The 25,425-nt window shown below is 46.0% G+C and overlaps 1 protein-coding gene and 1 long non-coding RNA gene across 8 annotated transcripts in view; one reads left to right on the forward strand and one right to left on the reverse strand.

The window, feature by feature from the left end:
* The window catches only part of LOC142819232 (uncharacterized), a 38,636-nt gene extending 22,093 nt beyond the window's left edge, over positions 1–16,543 (forward strand). The window contains exons 2-3 of one of the 2 annotated variants that reach the window (XR_012897031.2): positions 6,287–6,397; positions 16,407–16,543. This is a non-coding gene — a long non-coding RNA (uncharacterized LOC142819232). Of the gene's footprint in view, positions 1–6,286; positions 6,398–7,618; positions 7,754–16,406 lie in introns of those variants that run through there. The other variant, XR_012897027.2, reaches the window with a different exon arrangement.
* LOC102454429 (extracellular calcium-sensing receptor) overlaps positions 1–25,425 on the reverse strand; it is a 171,795-nt gene that overhangs the window by 41,324 nt on the left and 105,046 nt on the right. For all 6 annotated transcript variants that reach the window (XM_075904595.2, XM_075904588.2, XM_075904550.2 and 3 more), the window contains exons 3-4: positions 20,151–20,457; positions 16,528–17,409 (exon numbers count right to left, since the gene is read on the reverse strand). In XM_075904595.2, the coding sequence (XP_075760710.2) occupies positions 16,528–17,409; positions 20,151–20,457 (1,189 nt within the window). The remainder of the gene's footprint in view (positions 1–16,527; positions 17,410–20,150; positions 20,458–25,425) is intronic.

Here is a 25,425-nt window from a genome sequence, read left to right on the forward strand (position 1 = left end):
TCACCTGAAGTACCTTCCCCAGGTTCCTCCAAAGCCTGGGAGATGTCCTGGGAGGAGGGGGAGACTGGCTTCAGGGTCAGGAGCAGCTTCTGGCTGGTGGGCATGGTCTCCTGGATGGTTGCCTCCTTCTCCCCCGATCCTTGTCCTCCCTCACCCTGCCCTCCTGGAGGGTGATGCCAGATGTGGGTCCTAGCTGGAATCGATGATGACAGTGGAGGATGTGACCAGTCCTCCTCCCAGGATGGCATCCAGCTGGTTGTAGTACTGGCTGTGCCCTTTCTCTGGCAGCAACCTGGCCGCAAACTTCATTCCTCTTCCTGGTTTGGTGATCCTGGAGGTTGGTCTCCTCCTCCCAGACCTTGATGAGTCCAAGATCTCTGCACCCGTCCAGGCTGGAGCTCTCCCCTGGGCAGTGGCAGCCAAGGGAGTAGCTGGAGTGCTGGCAGCCACGGAAGGGTCTGAGGGAGCATTGGGGTCACTCACACCTGCTTCAGTTGCTGCTGTCTCGCACAGGGCTTTTGCAGCTCACCACGTGGGACAAACCCTTCTCCTGCTGCCGGGACTTTTAAGTTCCACTGGAGGAGGAGGGGAGCAGTTGAGATTCCAGGTGCGGTCAGGGCTGCAGTTGCAAGAGGCCTCTGGAGGCCAATTATTTCGAATTAGCAGCGCCAGAGCGTCCACACTAACACTATTTCAAAATAATTATTTCAAACTGAGCGTTATTTCCCGAGAAGAGCAGGAGTACCGATTTCTAAATAAGCAGGCTGTTATTTTGAAATAAGGGGCTTGGTAGTGTGGATGCTTCGCTTACACATGCAACCTAAGGCGGGTCATTTCAAACTAAGGCCCTTCTGTAGACCAGGGCTGTGTGTATAAAGCACAGAGCTCTTAGCTGTGTTGATACAAATTCACAGAAGTGATTTTTGGTTCTGCAACAGCACTTGCCCAGACTCATCACTGCAGTGTTGCCTCTTTAGATCCCACAGAGGGGCATGCAGCATGGTGGTAATTAATAGCGCCAGTGAGGTGAATTAACAAGAAACGTCTAGGTTCCCTAGAAACCCTTTTCCTTTATCTTATTGTATTCATCTCAGTTAATCTGTTCTTCTGCCTCACATCCTGACATTAGTCTCCCCAGAAATCAATATTTATCTCTGGCTGGGGGCTGGTTTTACAGGATTACCCTAGCAGCACATTTTCTTCGGTCACATACACCACAAAGGAGGATTAGAATCACCAGACCGTAGATATTTGCAAACCAACTCGTGTATGAAACGATACCTCTAATTTACAGGGAGATATTTGTACAAAAACATTGACCTGCATTGAATGACTGCATTGTGTATAATGCGCTAGAGGGGTCTGAGTTGTGGACTCCAGCACATTATACACAATCTACAACCCATCTTGGAAAATGATCCCTCACTCTCAGAGGCCTTGGGAGAAAAGCCTATTCTCAGTTACAGACAACCCCCCAACCTGAAACAAATTATTTCCGGTAACCATGCCACACAACCACATCATAAGCATGTGGGAACCCAGCCCTGCAACCAAAAGCGATGCCAACTCTGCCCACATATCCATACTGTCGAATTCATCACTGGAGACAACAACATAAGCTACCAAATCAAAAGGTCATTTGACTGCACATCCAGTAATTTGATCTATGCCATCAAATGCCAGCAACGCCCCACTGCTATATATATTGGACATACTGGACAGTCTCTTCGGGAAAGAATCAATCAGATATACGAAAATGTAACATACATTTGGGGAATACTTTAATCTTCCTAATCACTGTTTAAAAGATCCTCAAGTGGCTGTCTTGTCACAAACCAATTCCACTAGCCAGATACACAGAGAAGCACTGGAATTAGAGTTCATCCACAAATTTAATTCTCATGCTAATGGACTCAATTGTGATGAAGGATGGTTGGGACACTATCAACCTAACATTCAATGAAGGTGCAAACAGCTCTTTGCGTAGATTCTTATGTCAGGACGGACACTATCAATTGACTTTGATTCTTATCTGCTTCATTTTAACTGCCCAATCTTCAGATACTTACTGATTCCCTCTAACTTCCTGATTTTCTATATCCTCTGCTCCCTGTCTTCTCCCCTCTCCTTTTTTTCCTCCCCCACTTCTCTCCTATTTATTTGGAGTCTATACACCCTAAACTCAAAACTCTGGTCATCTGAAGAAGTGAGCTGTGCCCAAGAAAGCTCATGATCTCATCTACATGTTTTGTTAGTCTATAAAGTGCTACCAGACCATTTGTTGGGTTTTTTCACTATGAAATGTGAGAGGAGAGGCTCATCTAAGCCAGAAATGTTTAAGCTCTAGCGAACTGTAGCCTGTGTTCTTTCATTGTACAATTATGGGGCTTTTTAAAAAATAGGCAAGAGCCTATCAATGATTAGCCAAACCCTTCACAGTCAAAAACATGTTTCGTAGCTAAAAATAGAAACATAAATATTCAGCACTCAACCCACTAACATTGAAAAGACCCTGTTGCAGTCAGGGCTGCATGTGTGTCATATCCTGGAAGAGACATTTTGGAGCAGTAAAGTGATGGTTTGATGAATACATGGGACCAATGAACCACTGAATGCTGGTAGAGGCCATTGGGGAAGAGAAGATTCTGCCAGCTGCTACCTTCAGACTTTTCCCCAAGGCTATAGGGAGACAGAACTCCATGGATTCCACTACTTTCTGTTTCAGACCACTGGATGCCTTTGTACCAGAATATTAGTCATGGAAAAGACCTGTTAGGTCCCATCTAGTCCATCCTCTCATCAGTCAGGACTAGATTGGGTAGGCAAGATCACTGCCTACCCAATACTACCCAGTGCTCAGTCCAGGTCAGTGTTAAATACCCTAAAGCAGGGGTGTCCAAACTTTTTTCAAAGAGGGCCAGATTTGAAGAAGTGAACATGCGTGAGGGCCGTCCCTGCACTCTCAGCCCCAAGGCGGAGGGCCCGCAGGGTCGGAGGCGGGCGGAGAGCGCAGGGCACGCCGGCCTCACGGCGGCCCGGGGGCAGGGCGAAACCGCAGCCGAGCGGGGGAGCGGGGCTGCGGACGTGCCCTACAGGGCAGGCTCTAGGACCGCGGAGGCCATGGGCGGCGGCGGCGCGGCTGGAAGCGGCGCGCTGGGCGCGCTAGTTCAAAAGAGCACCGGGGAGCCAGGAGAGGGGAGGAAGCGGGGGCCGTATTAAATTGGAACACGGGCCGCAATTGGCCCGCGGGCCGGACTTTGGACATGCCTGCCCTAAAGAATGGGGATTCTCCTCTTACTTAGGAAATGATTCCACACCCCAACAGTTAATTTCTTTACATCTAGTATAGGCTAAGTCTAAGGGCCATGTCTAGGGTGATTTATAGCACATGCTTTCCTGCTTCCTTTATTCGGGTTGCAAATGGTCAGAGCATGTGATAATGTGGCCTTAAGACTAGATGCCTACATAAAAATCCAACAACTTTACTGAAAACACCCTGTTATTCTGGAGAACTACAAAGAACTGATTAAAAACTCCTGAACACTACTATTTGGCCTCATGCAAAAACCATGAGCGTGGGCGTTAGAAACTTAAGAATTGTCATACTAGATTAGACAAGTGGTAATCTAGTTCAAAGTATCTTCTTTCTGATAGTGGCCAATATCTGGTATATCAGCAGACGGTGCAAGAAACCCCACAGCTGCCAATTATAGAATAATCTGTCCATAGGAAACTTTTAGTGGTTAGCTGAGACAGAGTGTATAGCTCTATTTTTAATTCTATCTAGCACAACTGTTGATATTCTCATTATCACTGTCAATGTCTAATACTTAGTTGCATCCTACTGCATTCTTGGCCTCAGTAGTTTCTTGCATCAGTTAGTTCCATTGGCTAATTAGCTTTTATCTGAGATAAAGGTTTTGAGCAATACCAATTGCCTTAGTGTTAAAGAAGTCCTAATTCAGGAAAAAGCCAGTACTGGAATAAGATTTGACTCCCCATTCTTAAAGGATGCCTTTTTGCCGCTAATCTCTTCTTTTACTTTGTAGTTAAATTATGGCAGCACTTTTTTTGGTTCTCTTGCCATGCTTTTTGGCTTGGGATGTACATTAATTTGAGCCTCTATTGTGGTGTTTTTAAAAAAGTTTCCATTCAAATTGCAGACATTTCACTTTTGCAACGGATTCTTTTAATTTCTGTTTAACTTGTTTCCTCATTTTTGTTCAGTTCCCCTTTCTGATGCTAAATGCTGCTGGGGTGGGCTTGTTTGCTATCCCCTCCCCACAAATAGGATGTTAAATGTAATTATAACATAGTTGCTGTTACTGAACAGTTCCCACAGATCCCCCTCTCAACCTTAGTCGGTGATGACACAGAGTTCAGAGTAGGGATGTAAAGGTTTAAGCAGTTAGCTATCCACAGGTATGTCCCATATATCTCTCCATTCCCTTGGACAAGATGGATCTTGAGAGTTCTCTTCCACAGATTCCAAACTGAGAACGTAGGTCTTGATTGGAAATATCTAGCTGTGCAGAATTCCTCTTCTAATTTCTGGTGGTGACAGTCTGCCCATCCCCATCTGTCTTTAGCTGTACAGACTGCAGCCATGACTTCTTGCTTCGATTATAAGCTTCCAAGAATCCTCTCTGACTTTCTCTCTCTCTCTCTCTCTCTCTCTCTCTCACTCTCTCTGACTTCTTGATGGCCAGCTCCTTTCCTTGAACCTGGGGTAATGCTGTTTTCTGAATCTCACTGTCCAGGAACTCCTCAGCTTCTCTGATTCTCAGTAGCATCTCTGCCAGTCCAAGCTACCAGCTACCCAACACATATTTTCATGCACAGAAAGTTCCTTCCGGCCTGAGGCAGGAAGGAAAACATGGCACATCTCTTGCACCACTATTCCATTTCTGGCCATATTGAAATTGTATATAGGAAAGAACAGCCTCTCACATTCTCTTTCAAGAGATCCTCCAAAACTCTCCTGCTAGCTGCTTCTGTTGGAAGTTCTCCAATTTGACTAGCAGAGGCTTTTTATGCCAAGCCTCCCTGCTAAGCTCAGCTCAGTTCACCTCCACTCCTTGTCACCAGGGAGTAAATAACTGCTCAAACATAAATCAGCAGAGCTGTCCAAAGCTTTGCAGTCCTTACTAAGGCACCAACAAACAGATCTGTGGCTGATTGCTCAGGGGGTCAGATATACATTCTGTACACCAAGAGAGAACAGTTAAACAACCAACCTACCAATGTGCCACTCACTAAGTCTCAATGCTGCAAGTATCGAGACCATGGCTATGCTCTCTGTTAATGACTCTTAAATTTGCCTAGCAAGAACTTTTTTATACTGTCTCCCTACTTCCTCTGCATTGCTTGTGGTCCAAGAAACCCTCAGTGCCAGATGGCAAAGGAATTACAAAAAATTCTGGTATCTACATCTTGGTTCACCACAGAATGTCATGTAAGGCATCAAAGAACAGCCAGTGCCACAGTGATTGTGAATATCAGTGTAAAATGTATGAATGTATGTGCTGCTGCTAGATAAGAAGGTATGTCTCTATACTGTAAATATATAGTCTTATAGTTTGTGTCAAGGTATTAATTACCAGCAGAGGTAATTAATTTCCTTCCAACTTAAAAACTGATTTCCTTCCAAACCAGAGATGTTTATTCATCTGTTGAAATATAAATCGAGAAATTGTCTCACTCAGAATCACCAGTCTGAGCTAAATGAACATGTAGGATTGTGAAATTTAACAGGAAGAGAAAAACAGCAGGAGGAAAAGAGCCTTTTTGGAGATTGCACTTCACAGGTTTACTGGACATAACTGGGGAACAGGAATAGCACCATGTTATCCTGCACCTACAAAGTTATTTGGCAGTACAATTACCTTCATGAAAGTGGGATCTCAATCATGCTTGGTTGAAAACAATTCAAAGGAAATTTGGGTGAGATAAACTTCTTTAAACAGAAGGCTAACTTGTTTAGTCCCTAAAACTCAAATTATGATTCTGGTTTATATGTAACCTTTTTCTTTCCATCATCCTTACTCAGGCAATACCGGGTTTATGGTAACTTTGATGCCACCACAGGTAGAGAAAACCCTATTCTTTTTAACACTATACAGCTGCTCCAGTCACTCCAATTAGCTCTGTATGTAATTCCAGAGTCTTGTAAATGCTGAAGTTCTAACTCTGCCTTTTACTGTATCACAAAAGGCACTTGCAACATTTAAAATTACTCAAGTAAAGTTTTTTGCTTTTATGTGCTTTATGTTTCTCATACCACCAGAAGGGAGTAAGAAACTAATGTGGTGGGCGCTGCCAGAGGACAGTGTCCTGAAGAGGATGTTGTGATCTGGGGAGTGACATAGGACCAGAACAGAGCATCGAGCGACAACAGGTGAGACACTGGACAGAAGGGGTGTCCCTGCTGAGGACAGAGCTAATTCCCAGTTGATCAGCAGGAAGTGCCACAGTGGTTTTGACCCTGTTATGGATTTCATTTAGAGCTAGGTGACTTTCTAAAATGTCCACATTCTCAGAAAATGTCTGGTCTTCTAGTTTATTTGCAGTTGTTAAACTAAGCAGCAGGTTATGCACTAACTCCATTACTCTTAGTAAATCTGCTGTATGTTTCTAATCAGTTATATTGTCAATAATCACATACTCCTCCAGTTCTAATCAATGTATGAGAGATAGTAGAAGTGTAAGGGTATAATGTCACTCAGACTTGGACCCCACCCTTCAACCTCACAAAGCCCCAACTTTGCCTCATGGAATCCCCGCTATTGTATTACTTCCAGGGTAGAAAATGGAATATGGCCAGAATCAAGGGATGTCATAGGACCCCTTTGAAAGTTCCTCTTGCTACCTCTACCAGTCAGCATCCTAGATCTTCCCCAAGAGTGGGCTGATCAATCAATACAAATTGACAGAGCTGAAAAAGGGTCAGAGTTCAGAGGTAGGATGACCCATCCGGAGCAGGGTTATAGGTCCCCTGTAAGGATTCCATCTACCACCCTCTACCAATCAACACAGGTTCTAGTCCTGTCCCAGATGGGAACTGTGTACCAATCAGAATAGCTACAGCACAAGTGTCTAGCTGGAAACCCTGCCTATTGGAGCTGAGTGGGTGAAAGCTCAGCAAGGCCAAGCTTGGGAGCCCCTCGCTGTGTTGAAAAGACCATATGTTTCAAGAACATGTTTTCAGAAATTGTGGAAATGCTGAAAGGAACCACTGCAGCCCTGTAAGAACTATAGAATTTGTTTTAGCTCCGAGAGTGCTCAGCCACCTACAAAGTGCTATATTAACCACACATCCGAGGAGGCTGAATAGGGCCCTTTGGTCTAGCCATTGCTGAATAGAACAGAACCTGACACCCATGCGAGTGTGAGTTATACTGACTAGCATGATACTCTCCAATGTCTGAACCTGTGGGGGAAGGTGACAAGGCCTCCTCAGAGATACCATTGGAGAAGGAGAACTGAGGAGATGTTGCTTAGGTAAACAGATTCTAAAATATTGAGATCAAGGGGATTATACTGCAGTAGAAACCAATCTGGGTTTGTGTAATCTAAAATGGGATTTACACCTGTTTCTTTTCTAAAAATCTTTCAACAGCTTGATGACACATTTCTAGAGGCCTTGAACAATGTTGCATCAGAGCACCAAAACAAATTGTTCAAGAGGACATCAAACATGAAGAGAATGGCAGCTATATGGTTTTAAGAAGTGTACTAGATAGAGAACTAACAGCATGCCATGTTGGCAGAGTAAGAGTTAGGCAATTTATTCTAAACAGTTCAGTTTATACCATCCTTAATCACTGTCAGAGGAGAAGGTTTATAAAGATTGTGAGAGCTGTCCTAGACACTCCAGGCCAATGTCAGAGAGCTTCCATCCACCTGTTAAACTTACTAGTCCTCTTGAACCATTTCACTAGTAGCTGCTTTGTTCTCCTCTTTCCTTTCTCACAGAACATTTTCAGTCCTATAAATCCTGTTCTGCTTGGGGTAACTTTCTGTATTTCTTCAGGGTAAGAAGATCCAGTAACACTGTCTTACCACAATAATCTTTTAATCAGTACACAGTGTTCTCTCCTTCAGTTACAACTTCATCCGCTATCAATATTTTATTGATAAATATTCATCCAAAACTTTTTTCAAAGGTGCTTTTGTGTTTAGACAGTGTCACATGATCATCTTTTCTAAAAAGGGCAACAAGTTTCTTCATTTTAAAATGGTCTCCATAAACCATTTCCCATACTTTCAGAGGAATTAACATCAATAAATCTGGCATGTATAGTTATGTGAAAGCTTTTGTTATAACTCTTTAAAAATTCTGGTAACATATGAATGTAGTGAGAGGAGTTATGGATTATAAAATATGACCATACCTCAGTTTTTTAAGTTTTGTTAAAACACTCCACAAACCACTGCTTTAATTGCATTACAAGTAAAAAAATTATGATCATTATGTTGATATAACAATTTGATTGAAAGTTTGTGCAAAAATTCTTTTTCACCATCACTTTGTAATTTTTGCAGCATGTGAACTTCGTTGAAAATAGTTTTAAAGCCCTTAGATACTTGAGCACCTGTCTTGCCTTTCAGGCCTATGAGAGAGACATATTTGGACAGAATGTCTATCACTGTTAAGCTTAAAACCACTCTTGCATGTGGAAACCTGCAGCATAGCCACCAAATCTGCTTACCATTGTGTAACCGCATTTGAAACAGTGGTTTTGTTTATTTTAAAACATATTTTAAACCTTCTTCTAAAAGTGTTTCTCAACATGGTCTGTGAAATCACTTTGAGAAACCTGCTAACTGGCTGCTGCTGTGTGTTTACTTACTGGCTTCATGGCTCCAGTGTGTGTATTTATTGGCGCCGTGGCCACAGAGTCTCATGGCTCCCATTGGCTCTGTTTCCCCGTCTGCAGCCAAGAGGAGCTGTGGGAAGCGGCGACTTGGCCCATGCCGCTTCCTGCAGCTTTCTTTGGCTGCAAACAGCAAACCAGAGCCAATGGGAGCCACTAGGCTCTGTGGCCACTGCGCCGATAAATACACACACCGGAGCAGCCAATTAGCAGGTTTCTCAAAGTGGTTTCACAGACCATGTTGAGAAACGCTGTTTTAAAGCATATATGTTACACCACTAATGTAATATGGTGTAACCATAAGACTACAGATGGTTTCCAACATCCATGTTTACTATCTATCTATCTATCTAAACCACGGGTTCCCAAACTGGGGGGGCATGCCCCCCTGGGGGAGCATGAAGAAATTCGGGGGGGGCGCAAGGTGACCCAGACCCCTCCTTAATCCCCCCCCCAAGTTTTGCTTCTATTTTTGTTTTTCAGCCCCAGTCCGTTCCTTTTTTTTCGTCAAAAAGTTTTGCTGCTATGGCGAGGGGCGGGGGATGTGAAGATTTCTCAAAAATCAAAAAGGGGGTGTGATGGTGAAATGTTTGGGAACCACTGATCTAAACTGTAAGAGCTAGGACCACCACATTTGGTAGGCAGCTTCCTCTTCCCCTAACTTAAGCCAAGGTCAGGATTCGGTTGTGCCAGGACAATGCAAAGTGCTGGGAATTTTGCTATTTTGAGAGTTATTATTTTGGATTTAGTTATTTTGAAATAGTTTCCTAGTGTAGACACATGCTTAGAGATCATCATGAAGTCATATCTTAAACTAAATAGACTGACTTGCTTTAGTCTTACACTGTAAGGCAGATTTTCCAAATAATTCTGGAAGCACTTTTTTGAACCACTTACAAATTTTCAACATTCCTTCCAAAGAATGAATGCCAGGAACTGGAAACAGCATTACAGTAACTGTTTGAAGAATACCACATACAATAACATCTTTCGGACTTTCAGTGGGCGTGAGGTGTCTCAACCTCTTATGTGCTATTCAGAATCCCATCAGGCGACTCGCTACACCCTGGGAGTGAGGAACAGCCAACACACAGGCTGACCCCGGAATAGAGCTGGCTCCCGCACATGCAAAACAGGATAAGAGACGCTCTGAAGGTAGGGTGGTGGGTTGGGTTCTGGAGTAGACATGGGGCTAGGACACTCTCCAGGAGAGGGCAGGGTAGTGGGTTCAAGTCCCAGCCACCCTGGGAGTAGCAGGACAGCCAACACACAGGCTGTCCCCAGGATAGAGCTGGCTCCAGCAGGTGGAAGGAAGGATAAAGAATGCCCTGAAGGTAAGGTGGTGGGGTGGGTTCTGGAGTGGACTAGGGGATAGGGCACTTAGCTACATCTTCAATCACTTAAATACATTTAAAATGTGGTTCTCAGTTCCCAAGTCACTCAATGTTCTAAATGATAAAGCAGAAGATGGGATACTAAAGGAGATGTGCTAGAGACCACCAAAGGAGGGAACAGAAAAATAAGTGAACATACCTTCTATGATGAGGTAATTGGCTCTGGGGACAGGGGGAAGGTGGTGGACGTGATATAGCATAACTTTAGCAAAGCTTATGATACTGTCTCTCACAGTATTCTTGCCACAAGTTAAGGGAGTATGGACTGGATACATGGGCAGTGAGGTGGATAAAAAGTTGGCTAGATTGCCAGGCTCAGCAGGTAGTGATCAACAGCTCGATGTCAGGTTGGTGGTTGGTTTCCAACGGAATGCCCCAGCAGTCGGATCTATGGCCAGTTTTGTTCAACATCCCCTGGATGAGGGGATGGTTTGCACCCTCAGCAAGTTCGCAGATGACACTAAGCTAGGGGGAGAGGTAGATACGCTGGAGGGCAGAGATAGGGTCCAGGGTGACGTAGGCAAATTGGAGGATTGGGCCAAAAGAAATCTGATGAGGTTCAACAAAGACAAGAAGGAAGAATCCCAAGTGTTGTTACAGTCTGGGGACCAAATGGCTAAGTAGCAGTTCGGCAGAAAAGGACCTGGGGATTACAATGGATGAGAAGCTGGATATGAGTCAACAGGTGCCCTTGTAGCCAAGAAGGCTAATGGCATATTAGGGTGCATTAGGAGGAGCATTGCCAGCAGATCTAAAGAAGTGATTAGTCCCCTTTATCCGGCTCTGGTGAGGCTACATCTGGAGTATTGTGTCCAGTTCTGGGCCTCCAACTACAGGAAGGATGTGGACGCATTGAAGATGGTCCAGCACAGGGCGACCAAAATGATTAGGGGGCTGGAGCACATGACTTATGAGGAGAGGCTGAGAGATTTGGGCTTGTTTAGTCTGTAGAAGAGAAGAGTGAGGGGAGATTTGATAGCATGGGGCTTTGTGCACTGCTCCTGCCCTGAGAGTGAGCTCCTCACTCCCATTGGTTAGAACTTTCTGCTGGCTGCTTGTGGGCCTTAGTGCCCCTGCTGCACTGCTGACTGAGGCTACGTCTACACTACAGGATTTCTGCACAAAAACAGCCATTTTTTCACCAAAGCCTGCTGAGCATCCACATCTCAAGTGCGTTTTTGCACAAGTAAATTTACAGTAAAGCAAAGGGACACAGGGGTTTTTGCGGTGAAGTTATCCTTTTTTCTATGAGGAATAACTCCTTTTTGCACAAGAGTTCTTGCGCAAAAAGTTGTGTGTGGACGGGCAGCAGGAGGGTTTCGCGCAGAACGAGCCAATTGAAAAAAGCATAGGTGCTCTGGTGGCTATTCTGTAAATAGCAATCAGAGCTTTCTTTTGAGAGAGTGTCCATGTGGTTTAGATGCTCTCTTGTGCAAGAAGTTTTGCAAAAAGCTTCTCACACAAGAAACCTGAAGTGTAGAAACAGCCTGGGAGCTGCTCAAGGTAAGCTCCTTCTGCCCCAGCCCTGACCCACCCCCAAAGCTGAGGCTGTCATCCTCAGCCCTACCCCAGGAGCCCACATTCCTGTAAAATCACATTGAGTCATGGACATAAACATTTTCTTCAACTGGGCCATGAGAAAAGAAGTTTGAAAACCCCTGTTCTAGGGAACACATGCTGGAGCTCTCATGTTCCACTGGGAAAACAATACTTGAGGTTTCTAAAAATTATAGGTAACTTTCTAACCAACTTGAAATAATTCTGTATTAGACCTTATTCTGACAATGTACATGAACTGATCACTGAAGTAAAATATCATTTCATTTGATATATTCAAACAAAATAGCTTTTATCTATATCCATATCTATTACTTTATATAATATAGGGCTGTCCAGTGATATATGTACTTAGTGCTTTAAAAAGGCTAATTTCCTAATGCTGGAAAAAATCATGAGCAAAACCAAGTCAGAGGAAATATGTAAATATAAAAATATGTGTGATAATAGGGAGTTATTTAAGAATGCTTTATTACATGCCCTTAAACTCACAATTCCATAATCACAAAGAAAGGCTTTTTAGCTTAAAAGTCCACCCCTTTTAAGGAGATGAAAGGAGTAATAATAACAAAAAAGTCAAACAGGTTGATCATAATAATCCCTTTTGGCCCTAAAAATCAATACATGCATTATTAGTGGTACTGTTACTACTATGATAGTCAATAAGGACCAACCAAGGATGGGGGTCCCATTGCACTAACAGCACCAGTTCTAATGAGCTTACAATCTGTTCTAGTTGGAGAAGACAGATACACGATGGGGGAAAGGGCATAACACACAAGCTGCATGAACCATGTGATGGCAGCAAACACGTTAATTCCACAATTTTTTGTTTGTTTGCAGCTTTTTGAGTGAGTTAAGTTAGGAGGGGACAAGCTAAAATCAAAAGCAAGGATGAGGGAGAGGGAACACTGTAGGGAAGGGGCGAGGCAGGAGAAGAAGGTAGGATGGGCAGGTATAGAGTGATGCTAAGGTGAAGAGACATTGTGGGATGGAGAGGCTTGGAGCAAACAGTCAAGCCTAGAGAACTCAGAAAGTCCAGCCAGAACTAGAGAAAGTTTTCAGAATATCTACAGATCCCTGCTTTTTGCTACTTCTGCGGTTCCTACTGACTGGTCCCTCTCTCTCTATTATTCCCTCATGGCCACATGTCAGGCCGGTGGGGGCAGGAACAGAGAAGGCACTAGATTAATCTGTGTATTTCCACCATATTTATAATTAATGCTTGTATTTATATGAGGCCCATGATCTCAGGTACAATTTATGGGAGTCAGAACTGTATCTAATATTTTCTCCAAAAGATACTGAATGGATAACAATTAACAGTAAAAAGGGAATAATGAAAACGTAATATAAAGCAACTAAAAGTGGTGCAAGTAAATACTTTTTTTACGCAGTACAAAATGAAACTGTATCGTTCACTGCCATAAGATACTGAGTCCAGAAGTTTATGCTCAGTTTAATGAAGACAAGACTTTTTAGGCACAACACTGTGTTACCAACATATGACTTCGCCAGTGGTTTGGGAGGCTAATTTATAATCATCTGTCGTCTTCAACCACTGGTGTAGTGGCTCCTAAACACCTTCTTGACTCTATCATCCCAGATTCAGAAAGACCTTGAACTAAGTGGCTACGTCTACACTGGCATGAATTTCCGAAAATGCTTTTAATGGAAAAGTTTTCAGTTAAAAGCATTTTTGGAAAAGCACGTCTAGATTGGCAGGATGCTTTTCCGCAAAAGCACTTTTTGCGGAAAAGCGTCCGTGGCCAATCTAGACGCGGTTTTCCGCAAAAAAGTCCCGATCGCCATTTTCGCCATCACGGCTTTTTTGCGGAAAACAATACTATGCTGTCTACACTGGCCCTTTCGCGCAAAAGTCTTCTGGAAAAAGACTTTTGCCTGAATGGGAGCAGCATAGTATTTCTGGAAAAGCACCGATGATTTTACAGGAGATCGTCAGTGCTTTTCTGGAAATTCAAGCGGCCAGTGTAGACAGCTGGCAAGTTTTTCCGCAAAATCAGATGATTTTGTGGAAAAACTTGCCAGTCTAGACACAGCCAGGCTGTGTCTACACTGGGCCACTTATTCCGGAAAAGCAGGCGCTTTTCCAGAATAAGCTGCGAGCTGTCTACACTGGCCCCTTGAATTTCCGGAAAAGCACAGACGATCTACTGTAAAATTGTCAGTGTTTTTCCAGAAAAACTATGCTGCTCCCGCTCGGGCAAAAGTCCTTTTCCGGAAAAACTGTTCCAGAAAAGGGCCAGTGTAGACAGCCCAGTAGTCTTTTCCGCAAAAAAGCCCTGATCGCGAAAATGACGATTGGGGCTTTTTCCGGAAAAGCATCTTGCCAATGTAGACGCTCTTTTTCCAGAAATACTTATAACGGAAAACTGTTCCGTTTTAAGCATTTCCAGAAAAAGGTGCCAGTGTAGACGTAGCCCCAGTGTGTGGCTGGACAAGGAGGATGGCTAGAGGCAGCTGAAGCACCACTGTGAAATGGACTGATTCTGACATAAAAGTTTTCTTGAATCTGATGTTGTGGCTGTGCGGGGGGGGCGGGGCGGGGGGGAGGAGGTTTTTTTCACCAGCACCACAGCATGTATGACATTTTCAGAGTAACTTTGCCAAGTGGTTAACCCTGGCTCTGTGCACCCTGTGCCAGAGCTGAGAATTGGTCCGGCTGAGGGGTGTACCGATTATTTTTGGGAGAAGGTAGTACAGCTCCTGACTTTTTCCATGGAAATTAAATTTGATTTCTGGGGTAAAGTCCAAAGTTCTCTCTTCTCGAGATGCTCATTACCTGTGATGCTCACTGAGGATCTGAAAGATGCTTCTGGGTGTATCTGTGTGAAATCTTGCAGGGAGATGCTGAGGCAATAGGAGTACACACAGCACACACCTGGCATTTACAGCTATTCACGGAGGACAAAGAGATTTTTTTAAAAGGTACAAATATCAAATGCCAATTGGCACCACCATGTAGTGGTTGTCATTTGAAATGCACTTTAATAGACAGCTTCACCCACTTGCTGCCAATTGCTGTATCCTTCCACACTTTCCGAATGCTCTGCTTTAACCCCCACCTACTCCTTCCTTCCTAGCTCTCTCCTGCCTGGTGAGCATTGGTACCCACTATTCTGATCTGGTACCCTTTGCAAAGTCCTAGGGCTACTTTCCAGCACCTGCCAAATCCTCCAAAAGTGGAGCGATTGCCTTCTTTCCCATCATCTATTTGACAAATATCACAACATTTCTGAACTCATTATTTTATGCATACTTTGTTATTCTCCTCATTTACAGAATTGATGGAATAATTTGCAAATATATATTAATTCTGTGACATTTTTGTGGACATATTTGGCAGCTCTGCCAGTAAATTTGCTTAAAGCAGAGAAACAGAAATCTCTGAGATTATGTCTACGCTGCAATTAAAAACCCATGGCTGGCCTATGCCAGTTGACTCAGGTTCACAGGGCTCAGACAAAAGGGCTGTTTAATGCAGCGTATATGTTCAGGCTTGGGCTAGAATGTGGGCTCTAGGATCTTGAGAAGTGGGACGGTCTCCTTACATTCAGGGGAATAATTTGCCACCTAAAAATGCTGGCATAGTTTATTGGGGGGAGGGGGGCTTTTAAAACATAGTATCATTTTTGGAAATATATTTGTCATTAGAAAGTATTTGTTGAACATCACAGCCAAACCCACGGCAGCATCTGCAGCATTTGAAACAATGGGGCCAGCCCCGCCTCGGGAGGAGCAGAGGAATGTCAGGGGGCATGGGATGGCCAGGGCCAGTCTCCATGCAGAATGAGGAGGGAGCACCACTCAACTATGCTCTGGCCTCACCCCCAGCTGCTTCCCCAGCTCCTGGCTGTGGCTTTGCTCCTGGCCCCAGCCCTACCCACACCTGCAGCCCTGGCCTTGGCTCCTGGCCCCCACCCTCACCATGGTTCCAGCCCCAGTCTCGGCTCTCTTACCCCATCTGTGCACACATGCCCTGCTCCCAAAGCTGCGGCTCCACTCCCAACCCCCAGCCATGGCTCATGGGGAGCGGGGGCGTGGAAAGGGGTAAAGAGCTGTATGATGTGAAAAGTTTGGGGCCCACTGGCCAAGTATGAGAGTGGGCAGAATACATGGTGTCCTGGGCCTCTGTCTGTCAGAGGCTGGAGAGAGATGGCAGGAGACAAATCGCTTGATCATTGTCTTCGGTCCACCCTCTCTGGGGCACCTGGTGCTGGCCACTGTTGGCAGACAGGATACTGGGCTAGATGGACCTTTGGTCTGACCCAGTACGGCCATTCTTATGTTCTTATGTTCTTATCTATTGAGAATGTAAATTAGACCAAATTTTTCAGATCCATTTTAAAGTTTTGTAAATTCACAAATACCAAGAGACTTGAATGTTAAAACAAAACAAACACTGAGTATTTGCAAACCAATCAGAAATTCTTTTCCTCCAGGAGAGATGAATCCTGAGGCTGATGGACAAAATTGCTCTAGCATTGCACAAGACACAGAAATTAACTGAGAAAGTGAACTCTAAAAAATGGTATTGCTTGCTTTTTTTTCTTCTCAGATTCCCCTTTCAGGTTGTCAAAGGCACCCTTTCTCAGGAGAGCAATGGAGGGAGCCTGGCCTGTTTGGTCTCTGTTCTATGGACATAGAGACAGGCACTCTATACAGAAAAGAAGACTTACCTGCCATGCCTCAACCTTCTTAATGTCTGCACATGACCCATTGGTAAAGAGGCCTTTTCCAGGGGTACAGGTGAATATATCCTGCAAAGCATGGGCAATGGAGTACACTGCCAAATACACATTATAAGATATCCGCAGGTGTGTGTAGTCCATGTATGGCGTCTCTACATTGGTGATGTTCTCCTCCCCTGTGCAAGGGGGCCGGAAGGCAGCTGTGCTATTTCCAACTCCACTTTCTTCTTCATGAACCTTGTGGATGGAGGCTGGAGCTGGTAGATTCTTGGACCCTTCTGGGAGGTAGCAGTTAAAAGTCTCCTCCCAAAACTCTTTGGTAAAGCCATTGTTGGTGGATTTCTTGGGATGTACTTTCTGCAGAAACTCACGAAAGCCTGGGATCTGTCCTGCCTTCAGTGCAAACCCAATGGTACCGCCAATAACATGGAAGAACTCTGGCATAGCTATCAGGGAAGAGCTGGCCCAAGCCTCGCTTGCCAGCCAGATCCTGCCAGTTATATTACGCTTGACTATCTCCTTGATGAGGGGTTCCAAGTCTGGTCCACTGGAGAAGACAACAATCACTTTAGCAGTGGAGTTCTGGATGACCTCCACCACTTGCTGGATTTCCTCCTCAACTGAGTACTGGGAGATGAGCTCACTGAAATCAATGCAGATGTCCCTTTCCTCTGCCTCCTCCCGGAACTTCTCAATCCCTGGCCGCCCATAGTCGTCATCAGCTGCAATCGTTCCCACCCAGTTCCAGCGAAAGTACTCAATGATATCTGCCATCGCAGTGGCCTGGTGCTCATCATTGGGGATGGTACGGAGGAAAGACTTGAACTGGTTTTTGTTGCTCAAAAGTCGGCTGGACGAGGCATAACTGACCTGTAGGAGGACAAGGAGCAAGCAGTATGGCTCGTTAAGTTAGCTGTGTCGAGATACATTGTCTAGCCTTATTTAGTTTCATCATCTAGAATCACAGAACACTAGAACTGGAAGGAACCTTGAGAGGTCATCAAGTCCAGTCCCCTGCCCTCACGGCAGCACCCAGCACTCTAGATCCTTGAGAGACGTCTGTCCCACCTGCTCTTAACAATCTCCAGTGATGGAGATTTTACCACCTCCCCAGGTACGGATGTGTGGTCTCAGATGGCGGTGCTCAGCCCACCACTGGCACTTGGGAATTTACAGTGCCTGAATTACATTTTCAGTTGGAAACTGAAATTGGTGCATGTTCTTGTGGTTACAAATGACTCGCAGAAACAGGTGCAGTCAAGATGCCCCAGAGCTAGGTAAGCGGGCCAGACATCCTTTGGGTCAGAGATGTGGGGAAATAAGTCAGAAACATGTAGCATGCATTCTGGGGGAAATGGTGTGTGCCACCGGTGGATCACACAAGCAAGGCTCTGCACTTCTTGCCAAATCTGGAAAATCAAGAACATGTCCTTAGAGGAAACTCAGAATGTATAAATCAAGTCAGATAAAACACAAACTGTTCCTCTCCAAATGTGCCACTGACAGACTTTCATTATCACGCCAACCTCTACTACACCATTGGCTGCCTGAAGTCTTTCCCCTCTCACTGCCCTCCTTGCATCCCATTACACAGACTTAATCAGGAGCTCGCCGATCTCCATGCAAGATCACTGCCAACTATAATTTCCGTCTAAGAGCCACCTTATAACTTTTAGCCCCGTAGTGAGAGCACTGTTTTGTGCGGAGGGAGGCAGATGACTAATGTCTGTGATTCGAAGAGAGGGGTGCCTTGCTGTGAATCACACAGAGAGGAACACACCTTTCTGTGAAAGGGGCAGGCCTTAGGATTCTCCTTGGCTAGTGCAGGAAGCTCCCACCTAACGTGCTGACTTTTGTGGGATCCCATTGGAAGATGCCTGTTTCTCCCCACTCATTGCATAGTGAGCCTAGGTGCCTAACTTGACACTGTGGATCACAGCATTGTCCTGTGATTTTCTAGCAGTGTTGTTTCTTTCACAGAAGCCAATAGGTTAAAAAAATGCCTTATGCTTAGTGCAGCGGGGACCCCTACAGGAGCCCAGCTTGAGTGATGTCCCAGTGGCACATATCTCTGTCCATTTCCCCCAGTCTGCCAGCAGCATCTGAGAGCCACAGGGCTGCCTGCTGATAGGTGACCAGCCCTGAGACAGAAAATGTCACAGTAATCTCTGGCAGTCACAGGATCTATGCCCGCCATGATACAAATGTACCTCTACCCATAGCCCAGTGGCTCAGGCACTTTCCTAACATGTGGGAGACTCACATTCAAATCCTTTCCTCTCATCAGGCGGAGGATGGGAGGAAAGGGGGAGGGGATCAAAGCCACATCTCCCACATCCCCTAGCAGTGCCCTAAAAGTTACAAAGAGGGCGCCTCCTGCTCCTCCATTCATCTTGCCAGGCTGATCTTCCCTTGCTTCTGTTAAAACACCCAACACTAAAACCAAAACATTTGAGTCGGGTTGAAACAAAATATTTTGTTTGGACTCTGTGTGAATTTTTCCTGTGTTTTCCAAGAGCCCAAAAAGACGAAAAATGTATTGTTTGGTTTCACGTAAAATTGACCTTTTTTCATTTTTAAGAATTGCCAGTGAACCAAAAAATGTGTCCAGCTATAGCAATGAGCCAACTGTCACAATGTCTGGCAATTGCAAACATTTTATTTGAACTAAGGATATTCAGGGGGCTGTGTCACTGAAGAGAATGACAATGGGATATGAACAGTTCATCACTGGCTCTGTCGAACCCAGGTTCCTTGTGGCTGGAAGCTCTTGCCATCTGATGGCTTCTGGGTGGCCATTAGGAAACATGTTGGATGCATCTCCAATCCAATTCCCAGCAGCACAATTGTTCACATCACAAAATAACAGTGCAGTTTGTACGAAATGACCTTCGTGTTGGCAGTCTCAATAGAGCAGCAAAGGAATGAACTCCTTTGTGCTTCTAAAGGTGCTTCTGCTGAGGCAGGGCTAGAGGAGGTTGGCAGAGTGGTAAATGGAAGTTTACACTGCCACTGCCTAAGGCTGCACCTCTCCAGACGGTACACACAGCCCTGGCAATTCTGGAGAGTGAAATCCAGCCACAACACTGAGTCCCGCACAACACAACATATTAATGAATGGAACAGGTCGCACTGCAGCATATACATTGACCAGCCGATAGTGTTGTGTGTGACTGTAAATGGCTGGGGGACTGTGACAGGGTATACCAACCCCGTGAAAGAGTAGGCCACTGGGCCTGACCCGGAGTGACTAAGCCACCAGAGACTACTGGGGAGAGGTCAGTTTGTGGGGTGTCACCCCTTGGGAGAGTCTTAGGGCAGGAGGCCCCATCACAGGGACTTACATAACAGCGCTGTGTATCTCATAGCACTTTGTACTGTAAGACCTTACCAGAACTGCTCATAGTTAGAGCCTCCATGCTAACACTGGATTATCAGGTCGCATTACAATTCCCGAGCATGGTTCATTACATTTGTTTTTCTGCCCACACCACAAACAATTCACTATTTTATAAAATAATTTCAATGCATTGTGCCCTGACTGGGTTAGCCTGTAGAGCAGACAGGCCCTAAGATGTAACCCGCTAAACAAGTGGAAAAATATGCAGTACCTGAGGTATGTAAAAGAGTCCCAGCAGGTTGGCCACGGCGGTGGAGATGCCAGAGCCGGTTGCCCCCACGACTGCAATGGTAGAAGGAATGTGGTCTGAGCAGTTGCAGAACTCATCCAGGTTCAGGGAATCTATCTTGTTCTGGGCCACAAAACTCAGCGTAGCCTCCAGGGCTTTGGAGACCGTGTTGCAGGTGTCAAATATCCTGTATCCCAAGGTCATGTTGGGAAGCAGAGTCGGGCTACTGTTTATTTCCTCTATGGCAAAAATCATGGCCTGCAGCCACCGGAAACCTCGGAAATTATACCTACAAATGAGAGAGAAATAACAATGAGAGAGAGTGGGAGGCAGAGACAGAGAGGCGAGACAGTGCAAGGATGAGAAAGTGAAAGAGAGAGAGAAAGCAAGTGCACAGTGGAGCAAACAAGAAAGCATGTGAGCCAAAGAGAGATTGAGAGATTGTGTGTCTGTGTGTGTAAGAGAGAGAACTGGAGATTTTAGATACCGAAATCAAAAGCACAGTATAGTATGAAGAGCCCAGTCTTACACTCTATTGTATTTAATGGAAAGTTTTGCTATTGAATTCAATGAGTGCAGGGAAATGTCTCAGGAAGGGACTAAACTGCAAGGTTTGGATCAAAAATTCAAATGCTCATATTTGGCAGAAGGTTGGATTTGAGGACCTGGTTCTGATCCAGAGCTGGCTGTGGATTTCTAACCCATCCACAGAGTCTGGGATAGATGAAGGAGATCAAGCCTGGACTGTGGGTTTGGGCCCCTCTCTTGCACCTTGGAGATCTTACCAGGAAAACAAAACAACTACTTAGTCCCCAGGGCACATACGGGAAGAGATGGCTCAAGAGGGTGATCCTTGCTCACAATGACAGGACTGAAAGGCCTTCCACACTTGGGATGAGATCAATTTCCTTCCTGACCAGGAGGAGCCTGTGGCTTTTTTCCTGATTAAGTGTTGAACAGGGATCACTTTGGGGTCAGGGGGATGTATTCCATACGAACAATGTTCTCAAAGTGCAGGGAGGCAGCCAGAATTTCCTGCACCTCACTCTTTTTTATATCTTTATAAATCTGTGTAAATGTTACATCCACTAACTCTCATGTAAGCACTGCAATTATTAGCAAGCACTCACCTCACAAACATTGAATGGATTGCCCCTCGATGCCCATTTGAAGTAGGTCAGTATCAATATGCCTATTTTACAAATGGAGAAAAGGATGCACAATGTGGGGAAGTGACTTTTAAGCCTACAGATAAAATGAGAATTGTGGGTAAATTTTCAAAAGTGCCCAAATAGGACTTATACACCTACGTGTCTGACTTTTGAAAATCAGGCATAGGCTCCTAAATCACTTCGATGCTTTTGAAAAATGTAACCAAGTTCTAGGTCCGAACCCAATGCTTAAACTACGGTCTTCCCTAATGGTCAGGGAAGTTGCCTTTTGGTAGGAGCTTTGAAGCTTGCAACCAGTTTTTAACAGGCAACTCCATGCCTCATGGATGTCAGAGGATGTCATAAGACCTCTGCTACCACTCTGTTCTGGAATGGCAAAGCCGTATTTCAGAACTGCTTCTCAGCTCTAGATTGTGCTTCCATAATGACAGTCATTGTGGGTACATCTAGACTACAGAGTTTTTCTGAAGATAATTTCAGAAAAGCAGACACTTTTTTGGCATCCCTGTAAACCTCGTTTTATGAGGAAGAAGGGATGTTCTGAAGGAAGGTTTTTTTCATGACATTTGGCCCTGTGTAGATGGACCAAATGTTGGAAAATTCTCTTTTGGAAGAAAAGTGGAAAAATATACGCAAATTGCGGTTCGAATTTGCCTATTTTTTCCCGACTTTTCTTTGTAGTGTAGACACAGCCTGACTACCAGGGCACTAGGAACTCAAGTCTAGAGTGTCACCTGGGACTGGGGTGAGCATTATCCCTGTTACCTGCTAAAATTTCTCACTGAGAACATTAACATAAGAATGGCCATACTGGGTCAGAGCAAAGGTCCATCTAGCCCAGTATCCTGTCTGCCGACAGTGGTCAATGCCAGGTGCCCCAGAGGGAGTGAACACAACAGACAATCATCAAGTGATTCATCCCCTGTTGCCCATTCCCTGTTTCTGGTAAGCAGAGGCTAGGGACACAATTCCTACCTATCCTGGCTCATAGCCATTGAGGGTACATCTACACTTGCACCCTAGTTCGAACTAGGGATGCAAATGTAGGCAACCGAAATTGCTAATGAAGTGGGGATTTAAATATCTCGCCAACGCATTACTCCACTGAACAGCTGTTTTGCAAGTGAAAGTGTGCACATTAGTTCGAATCAAACCCCTTGGTTCGAGCTAACACGCCCCAGCGCGCACTTTCAGTTTCGAAACAGCTGTTCAGCAAAGTAACACGCCGGCGAAATCATGCTAATGAAGCGTGGGATATTTAAATCCCCGCTTCATTAGCAATTTCAGTCGCCTACATTTGCATCCCTAGTTCAAACTAGGGTGCACTGGCGTGCGCACAGGGTGTGCCCAGGCACACCCTAATATCTCGGGCCAGCTAGCCCGAGTCATGTTCGCACCCTGGGCCCCACCTGGCCCAGAAGCACCGTGCGACCCAGTAGCACAGTGTGGCGCCCCTGAGGCGCCCAGGTACGCCCCCGCCCAGCACAGCAGCACAGCACAGCACAGTGCCCTTGAGGCACCAGGGAGCGCTCCCACCCAGCATGGTAGCACCGCGCAGCACCCCTGAGGTGTCTGGGGGTGCCCCCGCCTGGCCTGGCAGCACGGCGTGATGCCCCTGAGGTGCTCAGGAGCACCCTGGCCCGGCAGCACAGCACGGCGCCCCTGAGGCGCCCAGGAGCATCCCCACCCAGCCCAGCAGCACAGCAAGGTGCCCCTGAGGCGCCCCAGGCTAGGGCCCGGCCGGCCTGTAGCTTGGGCCGGCTCTGACTCCAGCCCCGCAAATAGGAAGGCAGAAGCTGAAGGTAAGGTAAGGGAGGGGATGGGAGGAGAAGGGGGGAAAAAAGAGGAAGGGGTGGGAGAGGAAGGGGCTTGTGCTGAGGGGAGGGGGCAGGTCAGGAGAAGAAAGGGGAAGGCACCAAGGGACAGGATGGAGGAGAGACAAATACCAGGGGGGCCAAGTGCAGACAATGAGGAAAAAGGCAGGAGGGGAGGTGTCAGTGGGAGGGGGGACAGGGTGATGCTGGGAGAGGAGAGGGTAAAGGCATTGGGTGTTGGAGGGGGAAGGGAGAGGTGCTGGGAGAAGGCTTGAAAGAAGGGGTGGGCATGAGGAAGGAAGGGATGGAGCAAGGCATGTGTGAGGGCACCAGCATGAGGGGAATGGGGGCAGAGGGTGGTGAGGGGGTGGGCACCAGGGAAAAAGGGGGCAGGGGGAGTGAGGGAAGGGGGAGGCACCAGGGGTGTGTCTAGACTACATGCCTCCTTCGACGGAGGCATGTAGATTAGCCAGATCGGAAGAGGGAAATGAAGCCGCGATTAAAATAATCGCGGCTTCATTTAAATTTAAATGGCTGCCCCGATCTGCCGATCAGCTGTTTGTCGGCAGATCGGGGGAGTCTGGACGCGATGCCCCGACAAAGAAGCCTTTCTTCATCGACACAGGTAAACCTGGTTTCACGAGGCTTACCTGTGTCGATGAAGAAAGGCTTCTTTGTCGGGGCATCGCGTCCAGACTGCCCCGATCTGCCGACAAACAGCTGATCGGCAGATCGGGGCAGCCATTTAAATTTAAATGAAGCCACGATTATTTTAATCGCGGCTTCATTTCCCTCTTCCGATCTGGCTAATCTACATGCCTCCGTCGAAGGAGGCATGTAGTCTAGACACACCCCAGGAGGGTGCAGGGCTAAGGGAAGGTGCAGGTGCCAGGGGATTCTGAGGATGAAGCAGAAGAACAGACACCTGCAGGGGAGGGACCAGCACCAGAGGAGAGAGGCAGGGCAGGTGTGTAGAGGGAGGTGTTAGAAGAGGGGATGAGGAAGGGTAGCTCACATGATCAGAGTGGGGCTACTGGAGGAGTGGGTACAGGGGGAGGGAAGGGCTGGTGGAAGGGGGCTGGTCTCAGGAAGGCTGAGGGCAGTGAGAAGGGCAGGAGTCAGGACAGGAGAGGAGGATGAGGGGCTGGGGGGCAGCAGGCACCAGGGGAGCTGATGGAGCAAGGGGAGGAGACATGGCAGCGGAGAAAAGGTAAAGGTTTATGAGATATTTATTAATAACATGGGTGCCACAATGGCACATCCAAACAAGCCACATGAACTCAGTACTGGTGCACAACACAAAATTCATTCTGGTCATGGGAGGAAACTGAGGGAACACTTCCCCCAGCTTCTCCGCCCCCAAGTTAATGTCACACACATTGGGTTAATGCAATTGCAGGATAGTTGCATGAGGGGGTTTGGTGGGGGCCAAATTAATCCCTGTTGGTAGGAGGATGGTGGAAAAAGTCCTTAGAGGGTGGTCACATGACACCATTTAATTCTGGTTATGTGCCCATCTTGGCCCCAGAGTGTTACCTCCAGAGGTGTGGCCAATGGGAGTCACGGGATATGGCCAATGGGGGTCAGAGGCGTGGTGGCCGGGGTGTGGCTAATGGGGGTCAAAGCACATTTAGAAAAAAATCTTTGGGTGCACACCCTAATGAAATGTGCTGCGCACACCTATGCTAGGGTGCAAGTGTAGATGTACCCTGAGGGACCTGTCTTCCGTGAACTTATCTAGCTCTTTTTTGAACTCTTACATCTTGGCCTTCACAGCATCCTCTGGCAAAGATTTCCTTTCAAATTACTTTTAAACATTATTTTTAAACAGGACTTTTCCAGAATTGATGTGAGTGAATGGCCCAACGTGAACCTGGCTGGATCAGGTTGCATGACTCCAAGGTAAGCTTCATACACGATTTGTCCAAAGATCTTGGAGGGAGGTGCTTGCAAGGCTGAGGGAAAATCTAAAATTAAAATGCTGCTTCAGCACAGCTGTACTGATGCAATAGCACCATTGTAGCACATAAGTGAAGACACTCTTACACACCAATGAGAGAGCACCTTTTGTTAGCTTATTTAATCCACCTCAACGAATGGCAGTAGCTATGTAGACAGGAGAAGCTCTTCAGCTGACAGCACTGCCTACACTGAGGGTTAGGTTGTCATAACTCACCGTTCTTCAAAGTGGGCTGCAGGCCCGCTTTTGGAAAGCCACAAGTAGGCCTTTGCCACTTTGTTTACATAAAGGAACTGTAGCTATGGAGTCTT

The sequence above is a fragment of the Pelodiscus sinensis genome, chromosome 1 (genome assembly GCF_052426305.1).
Source record: "Pelodiscus sinensis isolate ZL-2025 chromosome 1, ASM5242630v1, whole genome shotgun sequence".
NCBI classification, from domain to species: Eukaryota; Metazoa; Chordata; order Testudines; family Trionychidae; genus Pelodiscus; species Pelodiscus sinensis.